This window comes from Anolis sagrei, chromosome 12 (genome assembly GCF_037176765.1).
Source record: "Anolis sagrei isolate rAnoSag1 chromosome 12, rAnoSag1.mat, whole genome shotgun sequence".
NCBI classification, from domain to species: domain Eukaryota; kingdom Metazoa; phylum Chordata; class Lepidosauria; order Squamata; family Dactyloidae; genus Anolis; species Anolis sagrei.
The window spans coordinates 7836405-7860884 of NC_090032.1; the positions used below are offsets into that span (position 1 = coordinate 7836405).

Sequence of the window (24480 nt, forward strand, 5' to 3'; positions counted from 1 at the left end):
GTCACCACAACATGAGGAACTGTATTAAGAGGTTGCGGCATTAGGAAAGTTGAGAACCACAGATATACAGCTAATTGGAAATTGTTTTTGTACTCTGGCTCTGTTGGTCCGGTTAGCCTTGTTGACATCATTGGCAATATAATTAATTTTAAAATTGCAAATGAACCTTGGGTGGTTTCTGTGAATTGAGGTTCATGTTGTAATGGAGACAATGCTCGGCTCTGACTCTGGACCATCCAGTCCAACCCCCTGCCAAGCAGCAGGAATATTGCATTCAAATCATCCCTGACAGATGGCCATCCAGCCTCTGTTTAAAAGCTTCCAAAGAAGGAGCCTCCACTACACTCTGGGGCAGAGAGTTCCACTGCTGAATGGCTCTCACAGTCAGGAAGTTCTTCCTCGTGTTCAGATGGAATCTCCTCTCTTGTAGTTTGAAGCCATCGTTTCACATCCTAGTCTCCAGGGAAGCAGTAAACAAGCTTGCTCCCTCCTCCCTGTGGCTTCCTCTCACATATTTATACATGGCTATCATATCTCCTCTCAGCCTTCTCTTCTTCAGGCTAAACATGCCTAGCTCCTTAAGCCGCTCCTCATAGGGCTTGTTCTCCAGACCCTTGATCATTTTAGTCGCCCTCCTCTGGACACAATTTGAATACTAGTGGGGTTGGGGAGATTTATTAACAGAACTCAAAAACCACTAGATGAATTGACACCAAATTTGGACACGATACCCCTAACAACCCAATCTATGTCCTTCACTCAGAAAAAATGATTTTGTCATTTGGGAGTTGTAGTTGCTGGGATTTATAGTTCACCTACATCAGAGAGTATTCTGAACTCCACCAACGATGGAATTGAACCAAACTTGGTTCACAGAACTCCCATGGCCAACAAAAAATACTGGAACGGTTTGCGGGCATTGACTTTAATTTGGGAGTTGTAGTTCACCACATCCAGAGAGCACTTTGGACTCAAACAATGATGGATCTGGACCAAACCTGGCATGAATACTCAATATGCCCAAATGTGAAGACAGATGAAGTTTGGGGAAAATCAATCTCGACATTTGGGAATTGTAGGTGCTAAGACTTATAGTTCGCCTACAATCAAAGAGCATTCTGAACCCCATCAATGATTGAATTGGGCCAAACTTCCCACACAGAACCCCCATTTTTTATTTGTCGTGTCAGGGCGACCAGTCAATTGTATTACATTTCTAACAGAACAAAACAAACAGACAAAACACAAAATTTGCAAGCTTGGTAGTTGATTAAATGTCCTTTGACCAGTATCTGGCCACTTGGAGTGCTTCTGGTGTTGCTGCAAGAAGGTCGTCCATTGTGCATGTGGCAGGGCTCAGGGTGCATTGCAGCAGATGGTCAGTGGTTTGCTCTCCTCTAAACTCGCATGTCATGGATTCCACTTTGTGGCCCCATTTCTTGAGGTTGGCTCTGCATATTGTGGTGCCAGAGCGCAGTCTGTTCAGCGCCTTCCAAGTCGCCCAGTCTTCTGTGTGCCCAGGGGGGAGTCTCTCATTTGGTATCAATGGGTTTGAGCCTGCCACTTTTGGACTCTCGCTTGCTGAGGTGTTCCAGCGAGTGTCTCTGTAGATCTTAGAAAACTATTTCTAGATTTAAGTTGTTGACGTGCTGGCTGATACCCAAACAAGGGATGAGCTGGAGATGTCTCTGCCTTGGTCTTTTCACTATTTGCTGCTACTTCCTGGCGGATGTCAGGTGGTGCAATACGGCTAAGCAGTGTCATTTCTCCAGTGGTGTAGGGCGCAGACACCCCGCAGAACCCCCATGAACAACAGAAAATAGTGTTTTCTGGTGGTTTTTGGCGACCCCTCTGAAACCCCCTCGCGACCCCCCCAGAGGTCCCGACCCCCAGGTTGAGAAATGCTGCTCCAGAGCTTTATAAAGATGGCACAAGGACATTTGGTCTACAGTTTGGTTCTATTGCCTAAGTGACTCTTTTATTTCTCCCTGTTGAATAATACTAGCTGTCTTCCGGCCGCTTGAGGCCTGGAGGAAAGCCTGGGTGTGGCTGACAGCTTTGGCCGCTGGGATGGAAGTTTCCGTAGGCGGCAAGGGGCAGGCTCTCCGGAGAAACCCTGCCTGCCTTCTTCCTTCCTCCTTCCTGCAGCTCCACCAAACTAGAGCAAAGCCGAAGAGGAGGAGAAAGAAGACCAGAGAAGAACAACAGGTAGGTATGCCACCTTCCTCCCTCCCTTTCCTCCTTCCCTTCTTCCTGGCTTCAAGTCCAAAAGGCACCTCTTTCTGTTGGCAAGGGACCAAAGGAAATGCTTTCAAGGAGTCAGGGCCTTCCAAGTGAATTGCAGCCTGAAGCAAAGCTCACAGTCCTATGGGTAGTTTGATATCAACAGTTCCCCTCTTGACACTGCCGAGCAATGAAGTTATATTCTATCTTCATGGATAGATAGATAGATAGATAGATAGATAGATAGATAGATAGATAGATGACATTTTTGAGGCCTGCTTGCAGATCTCTTCTGCAAGCCCTCTCAACAGATAGCCACCCAGCCTCTGCTTAAAAACCTCTAAAAATGGAAATATTAGCAGAAAACTTGGTGCTGCGAATTTGCGCAGCACTTTACAGACAAAGTTGCTCAGATACGTCTTGAGCTGGACTCCAGTTTGAGCGCAGTTCCAAGAGAGGTGACCGAGGCATCTGCTTGTCCAGTTTTGTGGGATTCCTTCCGGCTTGTTCGTCCTGAGGACGTGGAGGTGGCCCTTGGGGCATTGAGAGCCACTACATCAGCTCTGGACCCTTGCCTGTCTTGGCTAATTAAATCGGCCAAGGATGGTCTGATTGATTGGTTTATGTTAATCATTAATACATCGTTGGAGCAAGGAATTTTTCCATCTGGGCTAAAATAGGCTGTGGTAGACCACTCCTAAAAAAGACCTCCTTTGACTCTATGGTCTTGAATAACTATAGATCAATCTCAAACCTCCCTTTTCTGGGCAAGGTGCTGGAGCGGGTGGTCGCTGCTCAGCTCAAGGGTTCCCTGGATGACATCAACTACCTGGATCAGTCACAGTCTGGCTTCAGGCCTGGCCATGGCACCGAGACGGCTTGGTCTCCTTGGTGAATGACCTCCGCAGGGAGCTGGACAGGGGGAGTGTGATCCTGTTGGCTCTCTTGGACATCTCAGCGGCTTTCAATACCATTGATCATGGTATCCTTCTGGGACGCCTCTCCGGGATGGGCCTTGGAGGCATGGCACTGGCATGGCTCCGGTCCTTCCTGGAGGATCGATCCCAGATGGTGAAGCTAGGAGACACCTGCTCGGACCCCTGGCCTTTGACCTTTGGGGTCCCGCAAGGTTCCATTTTGTCTCCCATGCTTTTTAACATCTACATGAAACCACTGGGAGAGGTCATCTGGAGTTTTGGAGTTGGGTGCCATCTCTATGCAGATGACACACAACTCTACTACTTTATACCTAACTCCAAGGAAGCCCCTCGAGTGCTAGACGAGCGCCTGACTGCTGTAGCTGTCTGGATGAGGAGGAACAAGCTGAAGATTAATCCCGACAAGACAGAGGTTCTTCTGGTCGATCGTAAACCAGACCGGGGTATAGGGTGGCAACCTTTGCTGGACGGGGTTGCACTCCCCCTAAAGTCACAGGTTCGCAGTTTGGGGGTCTTCCTGGATTCTTCACTTATGTTTGAGACTCAGGCGTCGGTGGTGGCCGGGAGGGCCTTTGCACAATTAAGACTCGTGCGTCAACTGCGACCGTACCTCGGGAAGGCAGATCTGGCCAAAATGGTCCACGCCTTAGTCACCTCTAGACTGGATTACTGCAATGCACTCTACGTGGGGCTGCCCTTGAAAACAGCCCGGAAATTCCAGATGATCCAACAGGCGGCAGCCGGGTTGTTAACTGGGGCACCTTACAGGGAGCGGTCAACCCTCCTGTTCAAGGAGCTCCACTGGCTGCCATTCATTTTCTGGACCCAATTCAAGGTGCAAGTTCTTACCTTCAAAGCCCTGAATGGTTTGGGACCCGCCTACCTGCGTGACCGCATCTCCATATACGAACCCACACGATCCCTTCAATCATCCGGGGAGGCCCTGCTCTCAATCCCACCAGCATTGCAGGCGCGATTGGTGGGACGAGAGAGAGGGCCTTTTCGGTGGTGGCCCCTCGACTCTGGAACTCACTCCCTAAAGACATCAGACAGGCCCCAACCTTGGCAGTCTTCAGGAGGAGCTTGAAGACATGGCTGTTCCAGTGTGCATTCCCGGAATAATGATCCCATAGCTCTTTGTCCTCCAAAGCACTTTACATTTCTTTAGGTCTGCTCGTATGCCCTTCCACAAACACCATTATCACCTTTTTGTCCATGTCCCAGCATTACTTCCAATTCTAACCTTACATTTGGCCTTCCCACTGTTTTTAACTATGTGTTATCTTATTGATAATGTTGTATATTTTATTGTCTATTTTTATTGCTTGTATTGTTTTATTGCTTGTATTGTTGTATTTGGGCTCATCCTCATGTAAGGCGCACCGAGTCTCTTAGGGAGATGGTAGCGAGGTACAAATAAAGTGTTGTTGTTATTATTATTATTATTATTATTATTATTATTATTACTCCCAGGCAACATATTCCATTGTCGAACAGTTAGGATGCTCTTCCTAATATTCCAGTGGAACTCTTTCCCTGCCATTTCAATCCATGGCTCCGTTGTGTCCTGGTCTCCAAGCTTGCCCCCTTCTCCTCAATGGGACATCTTTGCATCATTTCGTGTCCCCTCTCCACCTTCTCCAAGCTAAACATACTATTCTCCCCAAGCCATTCCTCATAGAGCTCGACTTCCAGACCTTGGCCCTTGGACTTCTCTGAACCGCTTCCTTCTTGTCCATCTCCTTGAATTGCTTTGTCTAGAGCTGGACACAGACAGGGTTATTCCGGGTCAGGTTTAGTCAAAGCAGAAAAGAGTGGGGCTAAGACTTCCCTTGATCTAGACCAGGCATGAGCAAACTTGGGCCCTCCAGTTGTTTTGGACTACAACTCCCACAATTCCTAACAGCCTATCAGCTGTTAGGAATTGTGGGAGTTGGAGTTCAGAACACCTGGAAGGCCCAAGTTTGCCCAGCCTTATCTAGACACTAGATTCCTATTGATGAAAGACACCTATGCAGTGGTGAAGGTGGTGATGGTTATTTTAGAGCCAGTAAATTCTACTTTTAGAAACAGTAACTTTCCTAAGGTTTAATTGTGAAACTTTGAATCTAAAAGTAGAAACTATTCCATGGCCTGAAATAATAATAATGCTATTCTATTAATAATAATAATAATAATAATAATAATAATAATAATACTAATGTTACTGTTCTTATTCCAGAACATGGAATAGTTTTTGTTGTAATAGTAATAGTAGTAATAATAATACTGCTAATAATAATAATAATAATAATAATAATAATAATAATAATATAGTACTAGTAGCAGTAGTAATAGTAGTAATAGTAGTAATAGTAGTAGGAGCCCCCGGTGGCACAGTGGGTTAAAGCACTGAGCTGCTGAGCTTGTTGATCGAAAGGTCACAGGTTCGATTCCGGGAAGCGGCATGAGCTTCCGCTGTCAGCCCTAGCTTCTGCCAACCTAGCAGTTCGAAAACATGCAAATGTGAGTAGATCAATAGGTACCGCTCCGGTGGGAAGGTAACAGCGCCCCATGCAGTCACGCTGGCCACATGACCTTGGAGGTGTCTACAGACAACGCTCGCTCTTCGGCTTAGAAATGGAGATGAGCACCACACCTCAGAGTCAGACATGACTGGACAATGTCAGGGGACTACCTTTACCTTTACCTAGCAGTAGTAATAATAATAATGTTATTGTTCTTCCTCCAGGGCATAGAATTGTTTTCATGGTCTGGAATTCTATTCTTATTCTATGATTATTACTATCTATACTACTACTAATATTGTATTATTATCAATATATTAGTACTAATTAATAAGAATAATAGAAATCTAAACAATTGAACTGTTTTGTAATAATAATAATGATGATGATGATGATGATGATGATGATGATATTATTCCAGACCATGGAATACTTTTGTTGTAATAATAATTATAGCATTAGAATAGTAATAGTGCTATTTTATTATTGTTGTTGTTGTTACTATTAATAATAGTAGTAGTAATGGAGCCCCTGGTGGCGCAGTGTGTTAAACCGCTGAGCTGCTGAACTTGCTGACCGAAAGGTAAGCGGTTCGAATTTGGGGAGTGGAGTGAGCTCCTGCTGTTAGCCCTAGCTTCTGCCAACCTAGCAGTTTGAAAACATGCAAAAGTGAGTAGATCAATATGTACCGCTCCAGCAGGAAAGTAACGGCGCTCCTTGCAGTCATGTCGGCCACATGATCTTGGAGGCGTCTACGGACAATGCCGGCTCTCCAGCTTAGAAATGGAGATGAGCACCACACCCAGAGTCAGACACAACTGGACTCAATGTCAAGAGAAATCCTTGACTATTATTATTATTATTACTACTACTACTAATACTATTATTATACTAACTATGAGCCCGAACCCTGGTTATCAGAATCTGTGCCATGACTCCATACTTACCACCCACATAATAATAATAATAATAATAATAATATATTAATATTATTAATATATTAATATTAATAGTAGTAGTAGTAACAGTAATAATAATATGGTTATCGTTATTATTCCAGACCATAGATCTTTTTCCAGCTTAGAAATGGAGATGGGCACCACCCCCAGAGTCGGACACAACTGGACTCAAATGTCAAAGGGAATCCTAGACCATTATTATTATTATTATTATTATTATTATTACTATTACTATTATTATTATACTAACTATGAACCTGAGCCCTGGTTATCAGAATCTGTGCCACGACTCCATACTTACCACCCACATAATAATAATAATAATAATAATAATAATAATAATAATAATAATATAGGTGGGCTGTTGTAGGTTTTTTCGGGTTATATGGCCATGGTCTAGAGGCATTCTCTCCTTTTAATATATTAATAGTAGTAGTAATAATAATATGGTTATTCCAGACCATAGCTCTGTTTACAGCTTAGAAATGGAGATGAACACCACCCCCAGAGTCGGACACAACTGGACTCAAATGTCAAAGGGAATCCTTGACCATTATTAATATTATTATTATTATTATTACTACTACTATTATTATACTATGAGCCCGAGCCCTGATTATTGGAATCTGTGCCACGACTCTATACTTACCACCCACATAATAATAATAATAATAATAATAATAATAATAATAATAATATATTAATAGTAGTAGTAGTAACAGTAACAATAATATGGTTATTGTTATTATTCCAGACCATGTTTCTGTAGCAATCATAATCATAATGCTATTTGCTTTGGATTCCCTTTGGTGAGATAAAGCGGGGTATAAATAATAATAATAATAATAATAATAATAATAATAATTCTGTTACTATTCCTACTAGTACTATTCTGGTTGCTAGTCATCATTACTGTTACTATTTGACTCTAGTGAGTTAACCAGGCAGGAGCAGCAAGCTTCATGCATTACCTTTCTGCTGAATATTGTGGACTTAGAGTCTCGTTGGTCAATATTTAACCCTGCAAGGAGTGGGTGGGTTGGAAGCCTGGCGGAGGGAGCAGAGTCATTTGCAGAAGGGCTGAAGGAGGCAAGATGGAAGGTGCGTCTTTCCTGTCCCCAGACTGAGACAACCTGGCTTGGGTTCTACCGACAGGTGGAAGGGAGGGCAGGGAAGGGGAAGGAAGGACGTGTCCATGCACACATGCTTGGCTCATGAGCCCGAGCCGTGATTATTGGGAGCTGTGCTACGACTCCATATTTACCACCTGAAGGTGCCGATAGTCATTCTAGAGCCTCAAAACACTATTTTTAGAGCTATAGCCCCAGTGGCTGTGGGATTCCAAGACTGGATCTAGCAAAGGAATAATTCCATGCTCCGGATTACTTACTTACTTACTTAGGAGATCCCTCGTTGGCCGAGTTGGATAGTCTTCCAGGATTAGTATTCTGGTGGGTGCATAGGTGACTGTGGAGCCCTATTCTTGATCTTCTCTCGCAGTGAGGGCATTGGTTTCCAGATGGAAGGCAGTCCCGGTCAGGGTTGGCTTGATGCACCTTCCTCTTGGCACATTTCTCTCTTTCACCCTCCATTCGTGCCTCTTCAAATTCTGCAGCACTGCTGGTCACAGCTGACCTCCAGCTGGAGCGCTCAAGGGCCAGGGCTTCCCAGTTCTCAGTGTCTATGCCAGAGTTTTTAAGGTTGGCTTTGAGCCCATCTTTCAATCTGTTTTCCTGCCCACCAACATTCCATTTTCCATTCTTGAGTTCAGAGTAGAGCAACTGCTTTGGGAGACGGTGGTCAGGCATCCGGACAACGTGGCTGGTCCAGCGGAGTTTATGGCGGAGGACCATCGCTCCAATGCTTGTGGTCTTTGCTTCTTCCAGGACACCTGTTTTCCCAAGAGATTTGCGGCATTTTCCGGAGGCAGCACTGATGGAATCGTTCCAAGAGTTGCATGTGACGTCTGTAGACAGTCCACGTTTCGCAGGCATATAGCAGGGTTGGAAGGACAATAGCTTTATAAACAGGCACCTTGGTATCCTTATGGATGTCCCGGTCCTCAAACACTCTCTGCTTCATTTGGAAAAATGCTGCACTCGCAGAGCTCAGGCGGTGTTGTATTTCGGTGTCAATGTTGACTTTGGTAGAGAGGTGCCTGCCAAGGTAGCGGAAATGGTCAACATTTTAGTAACGACAATAATTGGGGCTGTTAGTTGTTCATCCAGGGCTTTCGCGACACATCGGTGTGTCACGCAAAGGTAAGGCTAGCTCTTGTAATCCTTGCTCTCCCATTTCCTCGCAGCCGGAAGCACCTTCATCCTGCCGGACGATATGGCCACCTTGACCCAAGAGCTGGGCACCGCTTTCTTCCAACGGCAGCAGTTGCCGGCTTCTATGGCTGACACCTTTTTGGAGCATCTATGCCTGCTGGACATCGACTCGGAGCCCATCGCCGCACGGACCACGGGCATCGTCTGCACCATTGGTAGGTTGACCCTCTGGTCTGATATCCAAAGGGATTGCGGTGTGTTCTGGAGTTAGGTGAACTACAACTCTTATAAATCTCTCCAAAGACCTCCAGTATGTTTTGTTGCTCATGGAGGTTCTGTGTGCCAAGTTAGTTTGTGCAGTTCTTCGATTGCAGGTGAACTATACATCCCAGTACCTTCAACTCATCTAAATCATAGTGAATTTTCCCCAAATCTCTTTAGTATGTTCCGTTGCTGATCAATTCCTCTGTTTGCTGTGTGCCATAGAAAAGAGTAGGAAAGGGTTAAGGGAGAGGCAGTGGGCGGTGTCATGCAAATTCCACACCAATGGAGAGAGTCAGGAACACTGGGATGTGTGCCAGTGGAGGAAAAACAGAAAATCTAGGATGAAACTGTGCCTTCACTTGGGTGGTGGGTAGTTTGGTGTTGGTGAACGACACTGGCAGGCGTTGCGCATGTTCACGGTGCTCGCTATAACCTGCAATGTCATTGGAGGGAGAGCCTTTGGTGGCTCCTCATAGGTGGGGATCATAGCTCTTTGTAGGAGTGGGAGCAGAAGACATTTCCATCTTGTCTTTACTAATAATATAATATAGTATATTGTATATACATATAATATTTATAATATTATGATGTAATAAAATATAATACTAGTAATAATAATAATACAATATTTTAATTATAATTATACATTTGCATTACATGCAATATTACTAATAATATTACAATACAATGATATAGTGCAATATAGTAATATATAATACTGATATTGTACTATGTAATAATGTAATATACTAGCCATCCTCTGCCACACGTTGCTGTGGCCCAGTCTGGTGATCTAGAAAAAAAAGTAATGAGAAAGTATTGATTTCTAATATAGGCAATGCTTGTGGATAAACAGTATTTATTGCTGTTTCTTTGTCACTGTTGATGTGGAGATTGCCTAGTTTGCCTTCTCTGGAACAGGTAACATATCATTGTCCTTCTTTAGGGTTTCCTTTCAAAGCTATGACAGTATATGTGTGTGTGTGCGCGAATCATATCTCTCTATCTGTATCGATGGCTGGATGGCTCTTTGTCACGAGCCCCCGGTGGTGCAGTGGGTTAAACCTCTGAGCCGGCATGACTGAAAACCGACAGGTCGCAGGTTCGAATCCAGGGAGAGGCGGATGAGCTCCCTCTATCAGCTCCAGCTATCAGCTCCAGCTCCTCAAACGGGGGCATGAGAGAAGCCTCCCACAAGGATGATAAAAACATCAAATCATCCGGGCGTCCCCTGGGCAACGTCCTTGCAGACAGCCAATTCTCTCACACAGGAAGCTCCTGACACGACAAAAAAAAAAGGAGGGCTTTGATTATGTTTTCTTGCCCTGGTGAAGGGAGCTGGACTGGATGGCCTTAAGTATTTTCTGTTGGTCATGGGGGTTCTGTGTGGGAAGTTTGCCCCAATTCTATCATTGGTGGGGTTCAGAATGCTCTTTGATTGTAGGCCAACTATACATCCCAATAACTACAACTCCCCAATGTCAAGATCCATTCCCCCCAAACTCCATCTGTGTTCATATTTAGGCATATGGAATATTAATGCCAAGTTTGGTGCAGATCCATCATTGTTTGAGTCCAAAGTGCTCTCTGGAGGTAGGTGAACTACAACTCCCAAACTCAAGGTCAATGCCCACCAAACCCTTCTAGTGTTTTCTGTTGGTCATGGGAGTTCTGTGTTCCAAGATTGGTTTAATTCCATTATTGGTAGAGTTCACAATGCTCTTTGATTGTAGATGAACCATAAATCCCAGCAACTACAACTCCCAAATGACAAAATCAGTTTTTTGAGTGAAGGACATACATTGGGTAGTTCAGTGTATTGTGTCCAAAAGGTGTCAATTGGTCCAGTGGTTTTTGAGTTCTGTTAATCCCACAAATGAACATTACATTTTTATTTATATAGATTGTATGAAAATATATCTTGTAAGCCACTCTGAGTCCCCTACGGGCTAAGAAGGGCGGCATAGAAATGGCGCAAATAAATAAATAAATAAATAAATAAAGTGGGCACCCCAGCAACATACACACTTTTATTATGTGTATAGATTGTGGTATTGCAAAACGAAATTGCATGCCTTCCCCCGCACACACCATACCATGATGATGATGATGATGATGATGATGATGATGATGATGATGATGATACACAAATAAAATACAAGGCAAAAAGGAGAGGACAGCAGCTGACCTTCTATTTACAGTCAGATTATGATGATGATGATTCTAGAATTCTAGAGTTGGAAGAGACCACCAGCCCAACCCCCTACCATGCGGGAAAATCCAATCCCTCCTGAGAGATGGCCATCCAGCCTCTGCTTACAAACTTCCTGACTGCGAGGCAGCATATTCCACTGTCAAATAGCTCTTACCATCAGAAGTTCATCCTAAGCTTTAGGTGGAGTCTTTTTCCCTTGTCATTTGAATCCATTGCTCCATGTTCTAGCCTCCAAAGCAGCCGAAAACAGGCTTGTCCACTCTGTCCTTTTCAATATGTAAACATGGCTCCCATGTGCCTGTCTCTCAGCCTTCTCTTCTTCAAGCGAAACATCCCCAGCTCCCGAAGCCACTCCTTGTAGGGCTTGGCTTCCAAACCTTTGATCGTTCTGTGTCATTTCTCATTGTGTGCCAATGAGACGGAGGGCAAGGTATAATAAGTACTGCAATAACTGAAAATAACCTTCCATGAGACATTGGAGGAGACCATCTACTTGGCCCAGACTTTTGGGGGAAGGACTGGGCAATCTGTGCAGACACTGTTAGACTCAATTTCCATTATTATTATTATTATTATTATTATTATTATTATTATTATTAGCCTTGCCTGCCACATGTTGCTGTGGCGCACTCTGGTGGTCATGGGGGTTCTGTGTGGGAGGTTTGGCCCAATTCTATCATTGGTGGGATTCACAATACTCTGTGATTGTAGGTGAACTATAAATCCCAGCAACGACAACTCCCAATTGTCAAGATTCTATTTCCCCCAAACTCCACCAGTGTTCAAATTTGGGCACATTGAGTATTCGTGTAGAGTTTGGTCCAGATGTATCATCGTTTGAGTCCACAGTGATCTCTGGATGTAGGTGAACTACAACTCCAAAACCAAAGGACACTGCCCACCAAACCCTTCCAGTATTTTCCGTGGTCATGGAGAACTGTGTGCCAAGTTTGGTTCAATTCCATCATTGGTAGGGTTCAGAATGCTCTTTGATTGGAGGTGAACTATAAATCCCAGAAACTACAACTCCCAAATGACAAAATCAATTTTTTGTGTGTGAATCATAGAATCATAGAATCAAAGAGTTGGAAGAGACCTCATGGGCCATCCAGTCCAACCCCCTGCCAAGAAGCAGGAATATTGCATTCAAATCACCCCTGACAGATGGCCATCCAGCCTCTGTTTAAAAGCTTCCAAAGAAGGAGCCTCCACCACACTCCGGGGCAGAGAGTTCCACTGCTGAATGGCTCTCACAGTCAAGAAATTCTTCCTCATGTTCAGATGGAATCTCCTCTCTTGTAGTTTGAAGCCATTGTTCCGCGTCCTAGTCTCCAAGGAAGCAGAAAACAAGCTTGCTCCCTCCTCCTCCCTGTGGCTTCCTCTCACATATTTATACATGGCTATCATATCCCCTCTCAGCCTTCTCTTCTTCAGGCTAAACATGCCCAGCTCCTTAAGCCGCTCCTCATAAGGCTTGTTCTCCAGACCCTTGATCATTTTAGTCGCCCTCCTCTGGACACATTCCCGCTTGTCAATATCTCTCTTGAATTGTGGTGCCCAGAATTGGACACAATATTCCAGGTGTGGTCTAACCAAAGCGGAATAGAGGGGTAGCATTACTTCCCTAGATCTAGACATACATTGGGTTGTTAGGTGTCTTGTGTCCAAATTTGGTGTCAATTCGTCCAGGGGTTTTTGAGCCCCCATAATCAAGAAAAAATACTTGAGGTCTTTGGAGGGATGTATGGGAGTCGTAGTTCACCTACATCCAGAGTGCACTATGAACCCAAACAATGGTGGATCTGCACCAAACTTGGCATGCCTACCCATTATGCCCAAATTTGAATACTGGTGGGTTTTGAGGGGAATTGGCCTGGACATTTTGGAGTTGAAGGTACTGGGATTTATAGTTTGTCTGCAATCAATGAGTACTCTGAACTCCACTAGAGTGCACTATAAACCCAAACAATGATGGATCTAGGCCAAACTTGGCATGCATACCCAATATGCCCAAATTTGAATACTGGTGAGTTTTGAGGGGAATTTGCCATTTTGGAGTTGTTGGTACTGAGATTTATAGTTCACCTGCAATCTATGAGCACTCTGAACTCCACCAAATGTGGAATTGGACCAAACTTGGCACACAGAGTCCCCATGACCAGCAAAAGATACTAGAGGTCTTTGGGGAAAATTCACCTTGATTTGGGAGAGTTGTAGTTCACTGACATCCAGAGATCACTGTGAACCCAAACACCAATGGATCTGGACCAAACTAGGAACACATACCTGATATGCCGAAATTTGATTACTGGAGGGGTTTGGGGGAAAGTGACCTTCCTTTCTGGAAGTTGTAGTTCACCCACAACTAGAGAAACTGTGAACTCCACCGACGATGGAGCTGGACCAAACTTGGCACACAGAACCCCCTACTGGAGGGGTTTGAGGGGACTGTCTCACCATAGTGGGAGTTGTAGTTTACCTTACGGCCAGAGAGCACACAGAATCCGCCGATGGTGGATCTAGAGCAAACTTGCCCAACATAAGAAACTTTAAATACTGATGGAGTTTTGGGGGGGGGGGGGGGGGTTAACCTGGCATGATGGGAGTTGTAATTCACCCACAACCTATTTCAAAAGAGTAAAAGACCCTCCTCTTCCAGGTCCTGCTTCCCGCTCTGTGGAAATGCTGCGTGAGATGATCAAGGCTGGGATGAACATTGCGCGGCTGAACTTCTCCCATGGCTCTCATGAGGTGCGCATCTCTTTAGTTCATGCTTTGCTTATGATTATTCATCTATGCACATTCCTTCGCTCCCTCCCTGTATGTTTTAACATTCCCTGAAGAAAGCCACACACCCTGGATGGATTGTAATGCATATAAATACATATAAATGAAGGGCAGGACTTAGAAATACTCTCAAAGCCAATGGCATCCGAAATGGGTCAACGTTCATCTCACCTCTGTTTTGCTTTGGGTATATTTTCTTGCATAAATTGGGTCTCTTTGGGGGATTCTTTGGCTGGGATGGATCCCACAGGAGGGACTTATGAACTATAACTCCCATCATCCTGCACCACCAATATTTTTTCCCTCCCACCTCGCTTTCAGTACCATGCAGGCTCCATTGTGAATATCCGAGAAGCCACCGAAAGCTTTGCCTCCAACCCACTCTTCTATAGACCGATCGCCATTGCGCTGGACACCAAAGGCCCCGAGATCCGCACCGGCTTAGTCAAAGGGGTAAGGTCAATATGGAGATCTAACACCATCTAGTGTATGGCTAGCAGCTCTTGTTATCTATCTATCTATCTATCTATCTATCTATCTATCTATTTATCTATCTTTGTGTTTGTATGTATGTATGTTCTATACCATCTAGTGTATGGCTAGCAGCTCTTGTTATCTATCTCTAACTGTCTTTGCGTTTGTATGTGTATATGTTCTATAAGGGCTCCTACACGGCTTGATGGATCTGCACTATACTTCGTACACATACTCTTCATGATCCAGTTTAAAAATACTGTTCAGGTTTCAACTCAAAATCTACCCCATTTGGGTGTAGGGCCCCAAAAACGGAAAAATAGGTCTGTATGTATGCAGTACTCAGATGCAACCACAAGAGGGTGGTATAGAGCTAGAAATGATAAGCTCCTGGCCTATAGGGATGTGTGTATGCAGTGCTCACGGGCATCCACAAGAGGGTAGTATATAGATAGAAACATTAGCTACTGGTCCATAGGGATGTATGTATGCAGTGCTCATGTACAGCCACAAGGGGGTGGTGTATAGATAGAAATGCTTTGCTACTGGCCTATAGGGATGTATGTACGCAGTGCCCAGGGGCAACCACAAGAGGGCAGTGTATAGATAGAAATGATTAACTAGAGGCCTATAGGGATGTATGTACACAATGCCCAGGGGCAGCCACAAGAGGGCAGTGTACAGATAGAAATAATTTGCTACTGGCCTATAGGGATGTGTGTATGCAGTGTCCAGGAACAACCACAAGAGGACAGTATATAGATAGAAATGATTAGCTATTGGCCCAAAGGGATTTATATATGCAGTTCTCAGGTACAGCCACAAGAGGGCAGTGTATAGATACGAGGGTTGAATGAAAAGTAATGCCTCCACCTTCGTAACTCCTCAACATATGGCAGTACTGGTATGCGGCAGGTACTGGCTTTTTCAGTAGACTCTCCTCTACAGTTCCATTTTGGTGGGAAGCCTTAGCATTGAACAAGTTGTGTTGTTAAAGTGCAAAGTATGGAACTCTGCACAGACGGTGGGTCAATGTGATTTAAGCAATGTGCAGTCATTGAATTCTTGACAGCAGAAGGTGTCACCCCAAAGGAGATTCATCAGAGAATGCAAACTGTTTATGGGGATTGTGTTGATGTGAATACTGTGCATCATTGGGCAAGTAAGTTTAAAGATGTTGAGTGTCGACTTCTTCCGTGACAGCTTCAGAAAACTTGTTCATAATATGTATGTAGTGCTCAGGTGTAGCCACAAGAGGGTGTTATATAGATAGAAATGATTAGCTACTGGCCTATAGGTATGTATTCATGCTAGCCTAGTTCCTGTGCTATGAAAAGTATGTTTCCTGAACTGAGTCAGATTGTACACGACACACAATTGGCTTTTAATTCTACAGGGCGAGAATAAAGAAGTGGAACTGACAAAAGGATCACAGCTGATTGTTACTACCGACCCAGCGTTCAAGGAACTGTGTGATCAGAAGACGATCTGGATGGATTATGCCAACTTGCCCAAAGTGGTCAAGGTGGGCGGGCGGATCTTCATTGACGACGGACTCATCTCCTTACTCGTCAAGGAAATCCGTACGTACCTCCTCTTCCTCAGCTTAGGGATTCCTTGTAGCCAGATCTTAGGATCCTGGAGTTGCAGGAAACCCCAAGAGTCATCCAGTCCAACTCCATGCCAAGCAGGGAAGTTCAACCAAAGAACAATGTTTCTGTGATCTGAACCAGTGTGTCTGTCTTCTTCCAAACCCTCCAGGCACAGATAGCGTTGTGGTGGAAGTGGAGAACGGTGGGATGCTGTGTAGCCGCAAAGGAGTCAACCTCCCAGGAGCCGAGGTGGACCTCCCAGCTGTGTCAAAGCGGGACATCCAGGACCTTCAGTTTGGTCTGGAGCAAGGGGTGGACATCGTCTTTGCCTCCTTCATCCGCAAGGCCAGCGACGTGGAAGCCATCCGACAGGTGCTGGGAGAACGTGGCCAGAACATCAAGATCATCAGCAAGATCGAGAACCACGAGGGTGTCAAAAAGTAATTGCCCACTTCTTTCTCTGCATGTGTTTCATCCTCAATGGAGGAATTGTCCATCACTGCACTTGATTCTTCCTTATCCAGTCCAATGAACAAAATCTGACCCAAGGAACTCAACCCAATGGACACAATTCAACAGTTAACTCAACCCAACCCAATGAACCCAGTCCAATCCAATGAACCCAACCATTCCAATCCAACTCAATGGCCCCAATCCAACAAACTCAGTCCCAACCCAATGAACCCAACCCAACACAATGAACTCAACCCCAATCCAATAAACCCAACCCTAATCCAATGAACCCACCACAATCCAACACAACTCAACCCAACACAATGAACCCAATCCAACACAATGAACTCAACCCCAATCCAATAAACCCAACCCCAATCCAACGAACCCACCACAACACAATGAACTCAACCCAACACAATGAACCAATCCCAATCCAATGAACCCACCCCAACACAATGAACCCAACACAATACAATGAACGCAACCCAGCACAACTCAACGCAACACAATGAACCCAATCCAATCCAATGAACCCAACCATTCCAATCCAACACAATACAATGAACTCAACCCAACACAACTCAGTCCCAACCCAATGAACCCAACCCAGCACAATGAACTCAACCCAACACAATGAACCCAATCCCAATCCAGTGAACCCACCCCAACACAATGCACTCAACCCAACACAATGAACCCAATCCAATCCGATGAACCCAACCATTCCAATCCAACCCAATGACACCAATCCAACAAACTCTGTCCCAACCCAATGAACCCAACACAACACAATGAACTCAACTCCAATCCAATGAACCCAACCCCAATCCAATGAACCCACCACAACACAATGAACTCAACCCAACACAGTGAACCCAATCCCAATCCAATGAACCCACCCGAACACAATGAAAACTCAACCCAACACAATGAATTCAACTACAAGCCAATGAACCCAATACAGTGAACTCAACCCAAATCCAACAATACAATGAACTCAACCCAACACAATGAACTCAACCACAATCCAAAAAATCCAATCCCGATCCAACAAACCCACTCTCAATGCAGTGAACTCAACCCAACACAATGAATTCAAATGCAGTCCAATGAATTTAATCCCAATCCAATGAACCCAACCCAACAAACCCAACACAATGAATCCCAGTAAAAATAACAATCCAGCCATAGGGTTGTTGTAGGTTTTTCGGGCTATATTGCCATGTTCAGAAGCATTCTCTCCTGTTTCGCCTGCATCTATGGCAAGCATCCTCAGAGGACCTCACAACCTCTGAGGATGCTTGCCATAGATGCAGGTGAAACATCAGGAGAGAATGCTTCTAGAACATGGCCATATAGCCTGAAAAACCTACAACAACCCAGTGATTCCAGCCATGAAAGCCTTCAACAATACATTAATCCAGCCATATTTTGACTTTGGTGCCAATACTTTCTTCCTTCTGCCAGGTTTGATGAGATCCTTGAGGCTAGCGACGGCATCATGGTGGCTCGTGGAGACCTGGGCATTGAGATCCCAGCTGAAAAGGTCTTCCTGGCTCAAAAGATGATGATCGGCCGCTGTAACCGTGCTGGCAAGCCAGTTATCTGTGCCACCCAGGTAAGCAGCAGAAAAGAGCACGGTGCAGCAGGTAGAACATATGTTGGTCTCAGGAGACTCGGTCTCAAGGTCCTCACAGGAGTTAAGGACAAGGACCAGAGTTGATCGTCTTGCTCTATGTCTCTTCTGACAGATGCTGGAGAGCATGGTGAAGAAGCCTCGTCCCACAAGAGCGGAGAGCAGCGACGTGGCCAACGCAGTCTTGGACGGTGCTGACTGCATCATGCTGTCTGGGGAGACCGCCAAGGGGGTTTATCCGGTGGAGGCAGTGCGGATGCAACATGCGGTACGTCTCCACTATAGTTAGATGGTAGATTGTGCAAGTGTGAGATATTTCAAAGGATGTCATAGCGAAGGTGCCATCAAAGCAGCCAACCTCCTTTCTGCTGTTTCAGCATGGCCATTATGTTCTCTCTTAGCTTTCCTTCAACCAAGCTAAATCTATATGTATAAACCAGGCATGGGCAAACTTCAGCCCTCCAGGTTTTTGGGAGTTGAAGTCCAAAACACCTGGAGGGCAGAAGTTGGCCCATGCCTGGTCTAGACATTGTACATGTATTCAGGTCATGAACCGGTGCTTGGCCGCTGTCTCGGACTGGGTGAGGGACAACAGATTGAAACTAAATCCAGACAAGACAGAGGTACTCCTGGTCAGTCGTAAGACCGAACAGGGTACGGGGTTACAGCCTGTGCTGGACGGGGTCACACTCCCCCTGAAAGCTCAGGTACGCAGTCTGGGAGTTCTCCTGGATTCATCGCTGAGCCTGGAACCCCAGGTCTCAGCGGTGGTCAGGGGAGCATTTGCACAATTAAAACTTGTGCGCCAGCTGCGTCCATACCTTGAGAGGGCTGACTTGGCCACGGTAGTACACGCTTTTGTTACATCCCGCTTAGACTACTGCAACGCTCTCTACGTGGGGTTGCCTTTGAAGACTGCCCGGAAGCTGCAGCAAGTCCAACGCGCGGCAGCCAGATTACTAACGGGGGCTGGGTACAGGGAGCACACCACTCCGCTGTTACGCCAGCTCCACTGGCTGCCAATTAGCTTCCGAGCACAATTCAAAGTGCTGGTGTTGACCTATAAAGCCCTAAACGACTCCGGCCCTGTTTACCTCTCCGAACGTATTCTCCCCTATGAACCATCAAGATTATTAAGATCATCTGGAGAGGCCCTGCTCTCAGTCCCACCGGCCTCGCAAGCGCGCCTGATGGGGACAAGGGACAGGGCCTTCTCGGTGGTGGCCCCGCGACTCTGGAACTCTCTCCCTCTGGAGGCCAGAACCGCCCCATCCATCATAACATTTAGGAAACGGGTGAAGACGTGGCTGTGGAGTCAGGCCTTCGATGAATGAGACAACACCATAGGACCCTGGATGGAAGTTGATGTCGATCCATCTTAATAGGACGACTGACCACTGTAGTTTTATATATAGTGTTTTTAAAGTTGTTTTTGTAATTGTGATATATGATATTTTAATGAGTGTATATGTTTTTTATGGCTGGAAACAGGGCTGAGTCCCTCAATGAGGTTGAGAAGCTCGGTATAGAAAACTGTGAAATATATAAATAAAATAAATACATTGTTGGTTCTGCTAGACCTCTCAGCGGCCTTCGATACCATCGTTCACGGTATCCTTTTGGGATGCCTCAGGGCCATGGGACTTGGGGGTACTGTTCTGCAGTGGCTCCAATCCTTCCTTGAGGGATGGTCCCAGAAGATGTTGCTGGGGGATACTTGCTCGTCCTCACAACCATTGACTTTTGGGGTCCCTCGGGGATCAGTACTGTCCCCCATGTTGTTTAACATTTACATGAAGCCACTGGGAGAGATCATCCGGAGTTTTGGGGTCAGATGTCATCTGTACGCAGATGATGTCCAAATCTGTCACTCCTTCTCACCTGTCACCAAGGAGGCCGTCCAGACCTTGAACCGGTGCTGGATGAGGGCGAACAGATTGAAACTTAATCCAGACAAGACAGAGGCACTCCTGGTCAGTCAAAAGGCTGAACAGGGGATAAGATTACAGCCTGTGTTAGACGGGGTTACACTCCCCTTGAAGACACAGGTTCTCAGTTTGGCAGTGATCCTGTACTCATCACTGAGCCTGGAACCCCAGGTCTCAGCAGTGGCCGGGAAAGCTTTTGCACAATTAAAACTTGTGTGCCAGCTGCACCCATTCCTTGAGAAGCCTGACTTGGCCACGGTGGCCCATGCTCTTGTTACATCCCGAATAGACTACTGCAATGCACTCTATGTGGAGCTGCCTTTGAAGACTGCCCAGAAGCTTCAACTAGTCCAACAGTCGGCAGTCAGGTTGCTCAACGGAGTGACGTACAGGGAACATACAATTTCTTTGTTATGCCAACTCCATTAGCTACCAATCAGCTTCCGAGCACAATTCAAAGTGCTGGTTTTAAGCTTTAAAGCCCTAAACGGTTCTGGCCCAGACTACCTGTCCGAACGTATCTCCTGCCACAAACCATCATGAAGATCTTCAGGAGAAGCTCTGCTCTCAATCCCACCCCTATCGCAAACACAGTTGATGGGGATGAGAGACAGGGCCTTCTCAGCAGTGGCCCCCTGCCTATGGAACACCCTTCCTAGAGATATCAGATTGGCCACCTCCTTCTTGTCTCTTAGAAGGAAAATCAAGACTGGTTATAGGACCAAGCGTTTGATCAGTGAGCAGCAAGTGGAAGAAGATCACACAAATTATGGCAATGAATTGACCCGGACTGGTTTTTGGATATCGATTTTAATGGATGTGTCTTAATTACTTGTTTTAATTTTTAATATTTTGATTGTACTGTGGTTGTTTTTATGATGGTTTTGTCAGGCCGCCCAGAGTCCCCCTTTTGGGGGGAGAAGGGCGGGGTATAAATATAGGAAATAAATAAATAAATACTCCTATTATATCATAAGACATTATTGGGAGACAATACACGTTTCTTGGTATCTGAAGGCATTATATTATGGAGGAGAATTAGAGTCTCTGTTTTGCATGCAGTGTAATGACCTTATTTGCTGGTTTTGTGTGAAACCAGGACATTCGGCCATGCCTTAGATCTGGCCTGTGTACATTTGAAACAAGAATGAAGGTTGCCATGGAAAAGGGAGGGGCCAGTGTGAAGGATAGGAAGTGTGAGGGAAATAAACTGGCAGTTGGAATTTTGTCGCATTCCTTAATGCATGCTTTTGAATTAAAGTTTTCCAATGTTGTTTGTGAGGTCATTATTTCACCAGAAAGCTACAGATCCGGACATGCAGAATGTTCCGACTTCAATTCTATCTGCCCCGTCGCCTCCCATCTCAACTAAAGCATCCTCCCAATCTCTCTCTATGCCCAGATCGCCCGAGAGGCCGAGGCAGCCATGTATCACCAGCAGCTCTTCCAAGAGTTGCGTCGCCTGACCCCGCTGAGCCAGGACCCTACAGAGGTGACGGCTATTGGGGCCGTGGAGGCCTCATTCAAGTGCTGTGCGGCTGCCATTATCGTCCTCACAACCTCTGGCAGGTAAGGACAGGGTTGTTTGGCATCTCCTCGTTTCTAGTACCTGATTGGAAATAGGTGCTAGAGCAGGCATGGGCAAGCGGTTGAGGGGGGAAAGGAAAGGGCCTGACGTCAGGAATTGTGGAAGTCCAAAACACTGGAGGGCCAAAGTTTGCCCATGCTGGAGATATTTGAACACTTTGCCTTGATTCAGGTCCGCCCGGCTGCTCTCCCGGTACCGGCCGCGGGCCCTCATCATTGCCGTGACCCGCAACGAGCAGGTGGCCCGCCAAGCCCACCTCAGCCGTGGCATCTTCCCCGTCCTGTGGCGAGGGGCCAAGCAGGAGGTCTGGGCGGACGACGTGGACCGTCGGGTACAGTTTGGCATCGAGATCGGTGAGTCTGCAGAGCTGCCCGCTCTGTGCCCGTCTGGTACGAGAGTTCACCTGCCTCTTTAGGACCGCTTCCCTTTTCATTACCCCAAGGGCAGGCAGGTATCCCATGTTAGGGAAAACTACCCAAAATACACAGCAGAGCATCCAAAAACAAACGGGATACTAAATGTTTGAGCGTCAACTCATAGCAAGTAAAGCGTGAAGTGCCATGTGATGTGGCTGTAAAGCTTGCACATATAAAGCAGAGCATTCAAAATAGATAGCAGAGCATCCAATATATAGTGCAAGCATCCAAAATATATAGCAGAGCATCCAAAAACAAACAGGATACTAAACGTTTGAGCGTCAACTCATAGCAAGCAAAGCATAAAGTGCCATGTGATGTGGCTGTAAAGGTTGCCCATATAGAGCAGAGCATCCAAAATAGATAGCAGAGCATCCAAAAACAAACAGGATACGAAACATTTGAGCGTCAACTCACAGCAAGCAAAGCGTAAAGTGCCATGTGATATATATATATCCAATATATCCAATATATCCAATATATAGAGCAGAGCATCCAAAATATATAGCAGAGCATCCAAAAACAAACAGGATACTAAACGTTTGAGCATCAACTCATAGCAAGCAAAGCATAAAGTGCCATGTGATGTGGCTGTAAAGTTTGCCCATATAGAGCAGAGTATTCAAAATAGATAGCAGAGCACCCAGTATATAGAGCAGAGCATTCAAAATAGATAGCAGAGCATCCAAAAACAAACAGGATACGAAACATTTGAGCGTCAACTCACAGCAAGCAAAGCAAAAGTGCCATGTGATATATATATATATCCAATATATCCAATATATAGAGCAGAGCATCCAAAATATATAGAAGAGCATCCAAAAACAAACAGGATACTAAACGTTTGAGCGTCAACTCATAGCAAGCAAAGCGTAAAGTGCCATGTGATGTGGCTGTAAAGTTTGCCCATATAGAGCAGAGCATTCAAAATAGATAGCAGAGCATCCAATATATAGTGCAAGCATCCAAAATATATAGCACAGCATCCAAAAACAAACAGGATACAAAAGTTGAGCATTTAGAGCTTAGGAGAGTCCAATCCTTAAAAAAAATCACAAAAGGTTTATTTATAATAACAAGAAATAACTGCATTTTCTCCTTGGAATTCATTTCCTTGGGAGATCAGCTCCTTAAATATTCTGTGATCTGGAAGGAAGTCACATCACATGGGCCATCCAGTCCAACCCCCTTCTGCCAGGCAGGAAGACACCACCAAACCCCTCCCAACAGATGGCCATCCAGCATCTGTTTCAAAACCTCCAGGGAAGGAGACTCGCTTAGACTCCCACTCAGTCTATTTGGCATTTGAGTTGGAGGGGACCCTAAAGATCATGCAGTCTAACTCCCTTCTGCCAGACAGATAGACACCACCAAAACCCTCCTGACAGATGGCCATCCAACATTTATTTTGAGTGATGGTCACTCCTTGGGTGAGTAGGTGTCTTGTGGCCAAATTTGGCAGCAATTTGTCCAGTGGTTTTTGAGTTAATTAACGAACATTACATTTTTATTTATATAAGATGATATTATATGATGATGATGATAATAATAATAATAATAATAATAATAATACATTGGAAAGCTGTAAGAAGTTCTTCCGAATGTATAGGTGGTCTCTTTCCCCATTTCTCTCTTGTGTCCTGGTCTCCAGACCATCAGAAAACAAGCTGGCCCCTTTTCTCACTGTGATGTCCATTCAAATATGTAAACATGACCCTTCTCAGCATCCTTTCCTCCAAGCTCCCAAAGCCGTTCCTCATAGGGATTGGCTTCCAGACCGTTGACCATGTGGGTCACCTTTCTCTGGATGCCTTCCACCATGCCCATCTTCTCCTTGGTGATGCTCTTTCCCGTCCCTTGTCTCTCTCCTTACAGGCCGGATGCGCGGCTTCCTCCGCTCCGAGGAAGTGGTCATTGTGGTAACCGGATGGCGGCCAGGGGCCGGCTATACCAACATCATGAGAGTCCAGCAAGTCCCATGAACAAAGCGGGAGAGGATCTCTTGCGGCCAGAAGCATCCCTTCGTAGAATCTCATTGCTTAGAATCAGAGACTTACTTTGCAAGGCCTTAGGGCAGGTATGGGCAAAGTTGGGTCCTGCAGGTGTTTTGGACTTGAACTCCCATCATTCCTAACAGCCTCAGGCCCCTTCCTTTTCACCCTCAGCCGCTTAAGCGGCTGAGGGTGAAAAGGAAAGGGCCTGAGGCTGTTAGGAATAATGGGAG

At 45.5% G+C, this 24480-nt stretch overlaps 1 protein-coding gene across 3 annotated transcripts; it reads left to right on the plus strand.

Annotated features, from left to right (window-relative positions):
• Positions 1-2046: 2046 nt before the first annotated feature.
• On the plus strand, positions 2047-24393 carry PKLR (pyruvate kinase L/R). Of its 3 annotated transcripts, none has more exons than XM_067472387.1 (11): positions 2047-2212; positions 8933-9115; positions 14039-14130; positions 14488-14619; positions 16037-16223; positions 16402-16672; positions 18156-18306; positions 18440-18592; positions 21655-21821; positions 22012-22193; positions 24132-24393. In XM_067472387.1, exons 1-11 carry the CDS (start codon positions 2071-2073, stop codon positions 24236-24238), a joined length of 1767 nt encoding a protein of 588 aa, XP_067328488.1. In that variant the 5' UTR covers positions 2047-2070; the 3' UTR covers positions 24239-24393. The 3 variants fall into 3 exon arrangements, with proteins under 3 accessions (XP_067328488.1, XP_067328489.1, XP_060614132.2); XM_067472388.1 differs by having other exon boundaries at positions 2121-2208; positions 24132-24392; XM_060758149.2 differs by lacking the exon at positions 2047-2212 and adding an exon at positions 7663-7728.
• Positions 24394-24480: the final 87 nt, after the last annotated feature.

Coding starts and splice junctions, on each gene's coding strand:
- PKLR (XM_067472387.1), top strand. CDS start 2,071: ATGGAAGTTTCCGTAGGCGGCAAGGGGCAGGCTCTCCGGAGAAACCCT. Junction 18,307..18,439: donor CAGTTATCTGTGCCACCCAG/GTAAGCAGCAGA, acceptor CTCTTCTGACAG/ATGCTGGAGAGCATGGTGAA. Junction 22,194..24,131: donor ACAGTTTGGCATCGAGATCG/GTGAGTCTGCAG, acceptor CTCTCCTTACAG/GCCGGATGCGCGGCTTCCTC.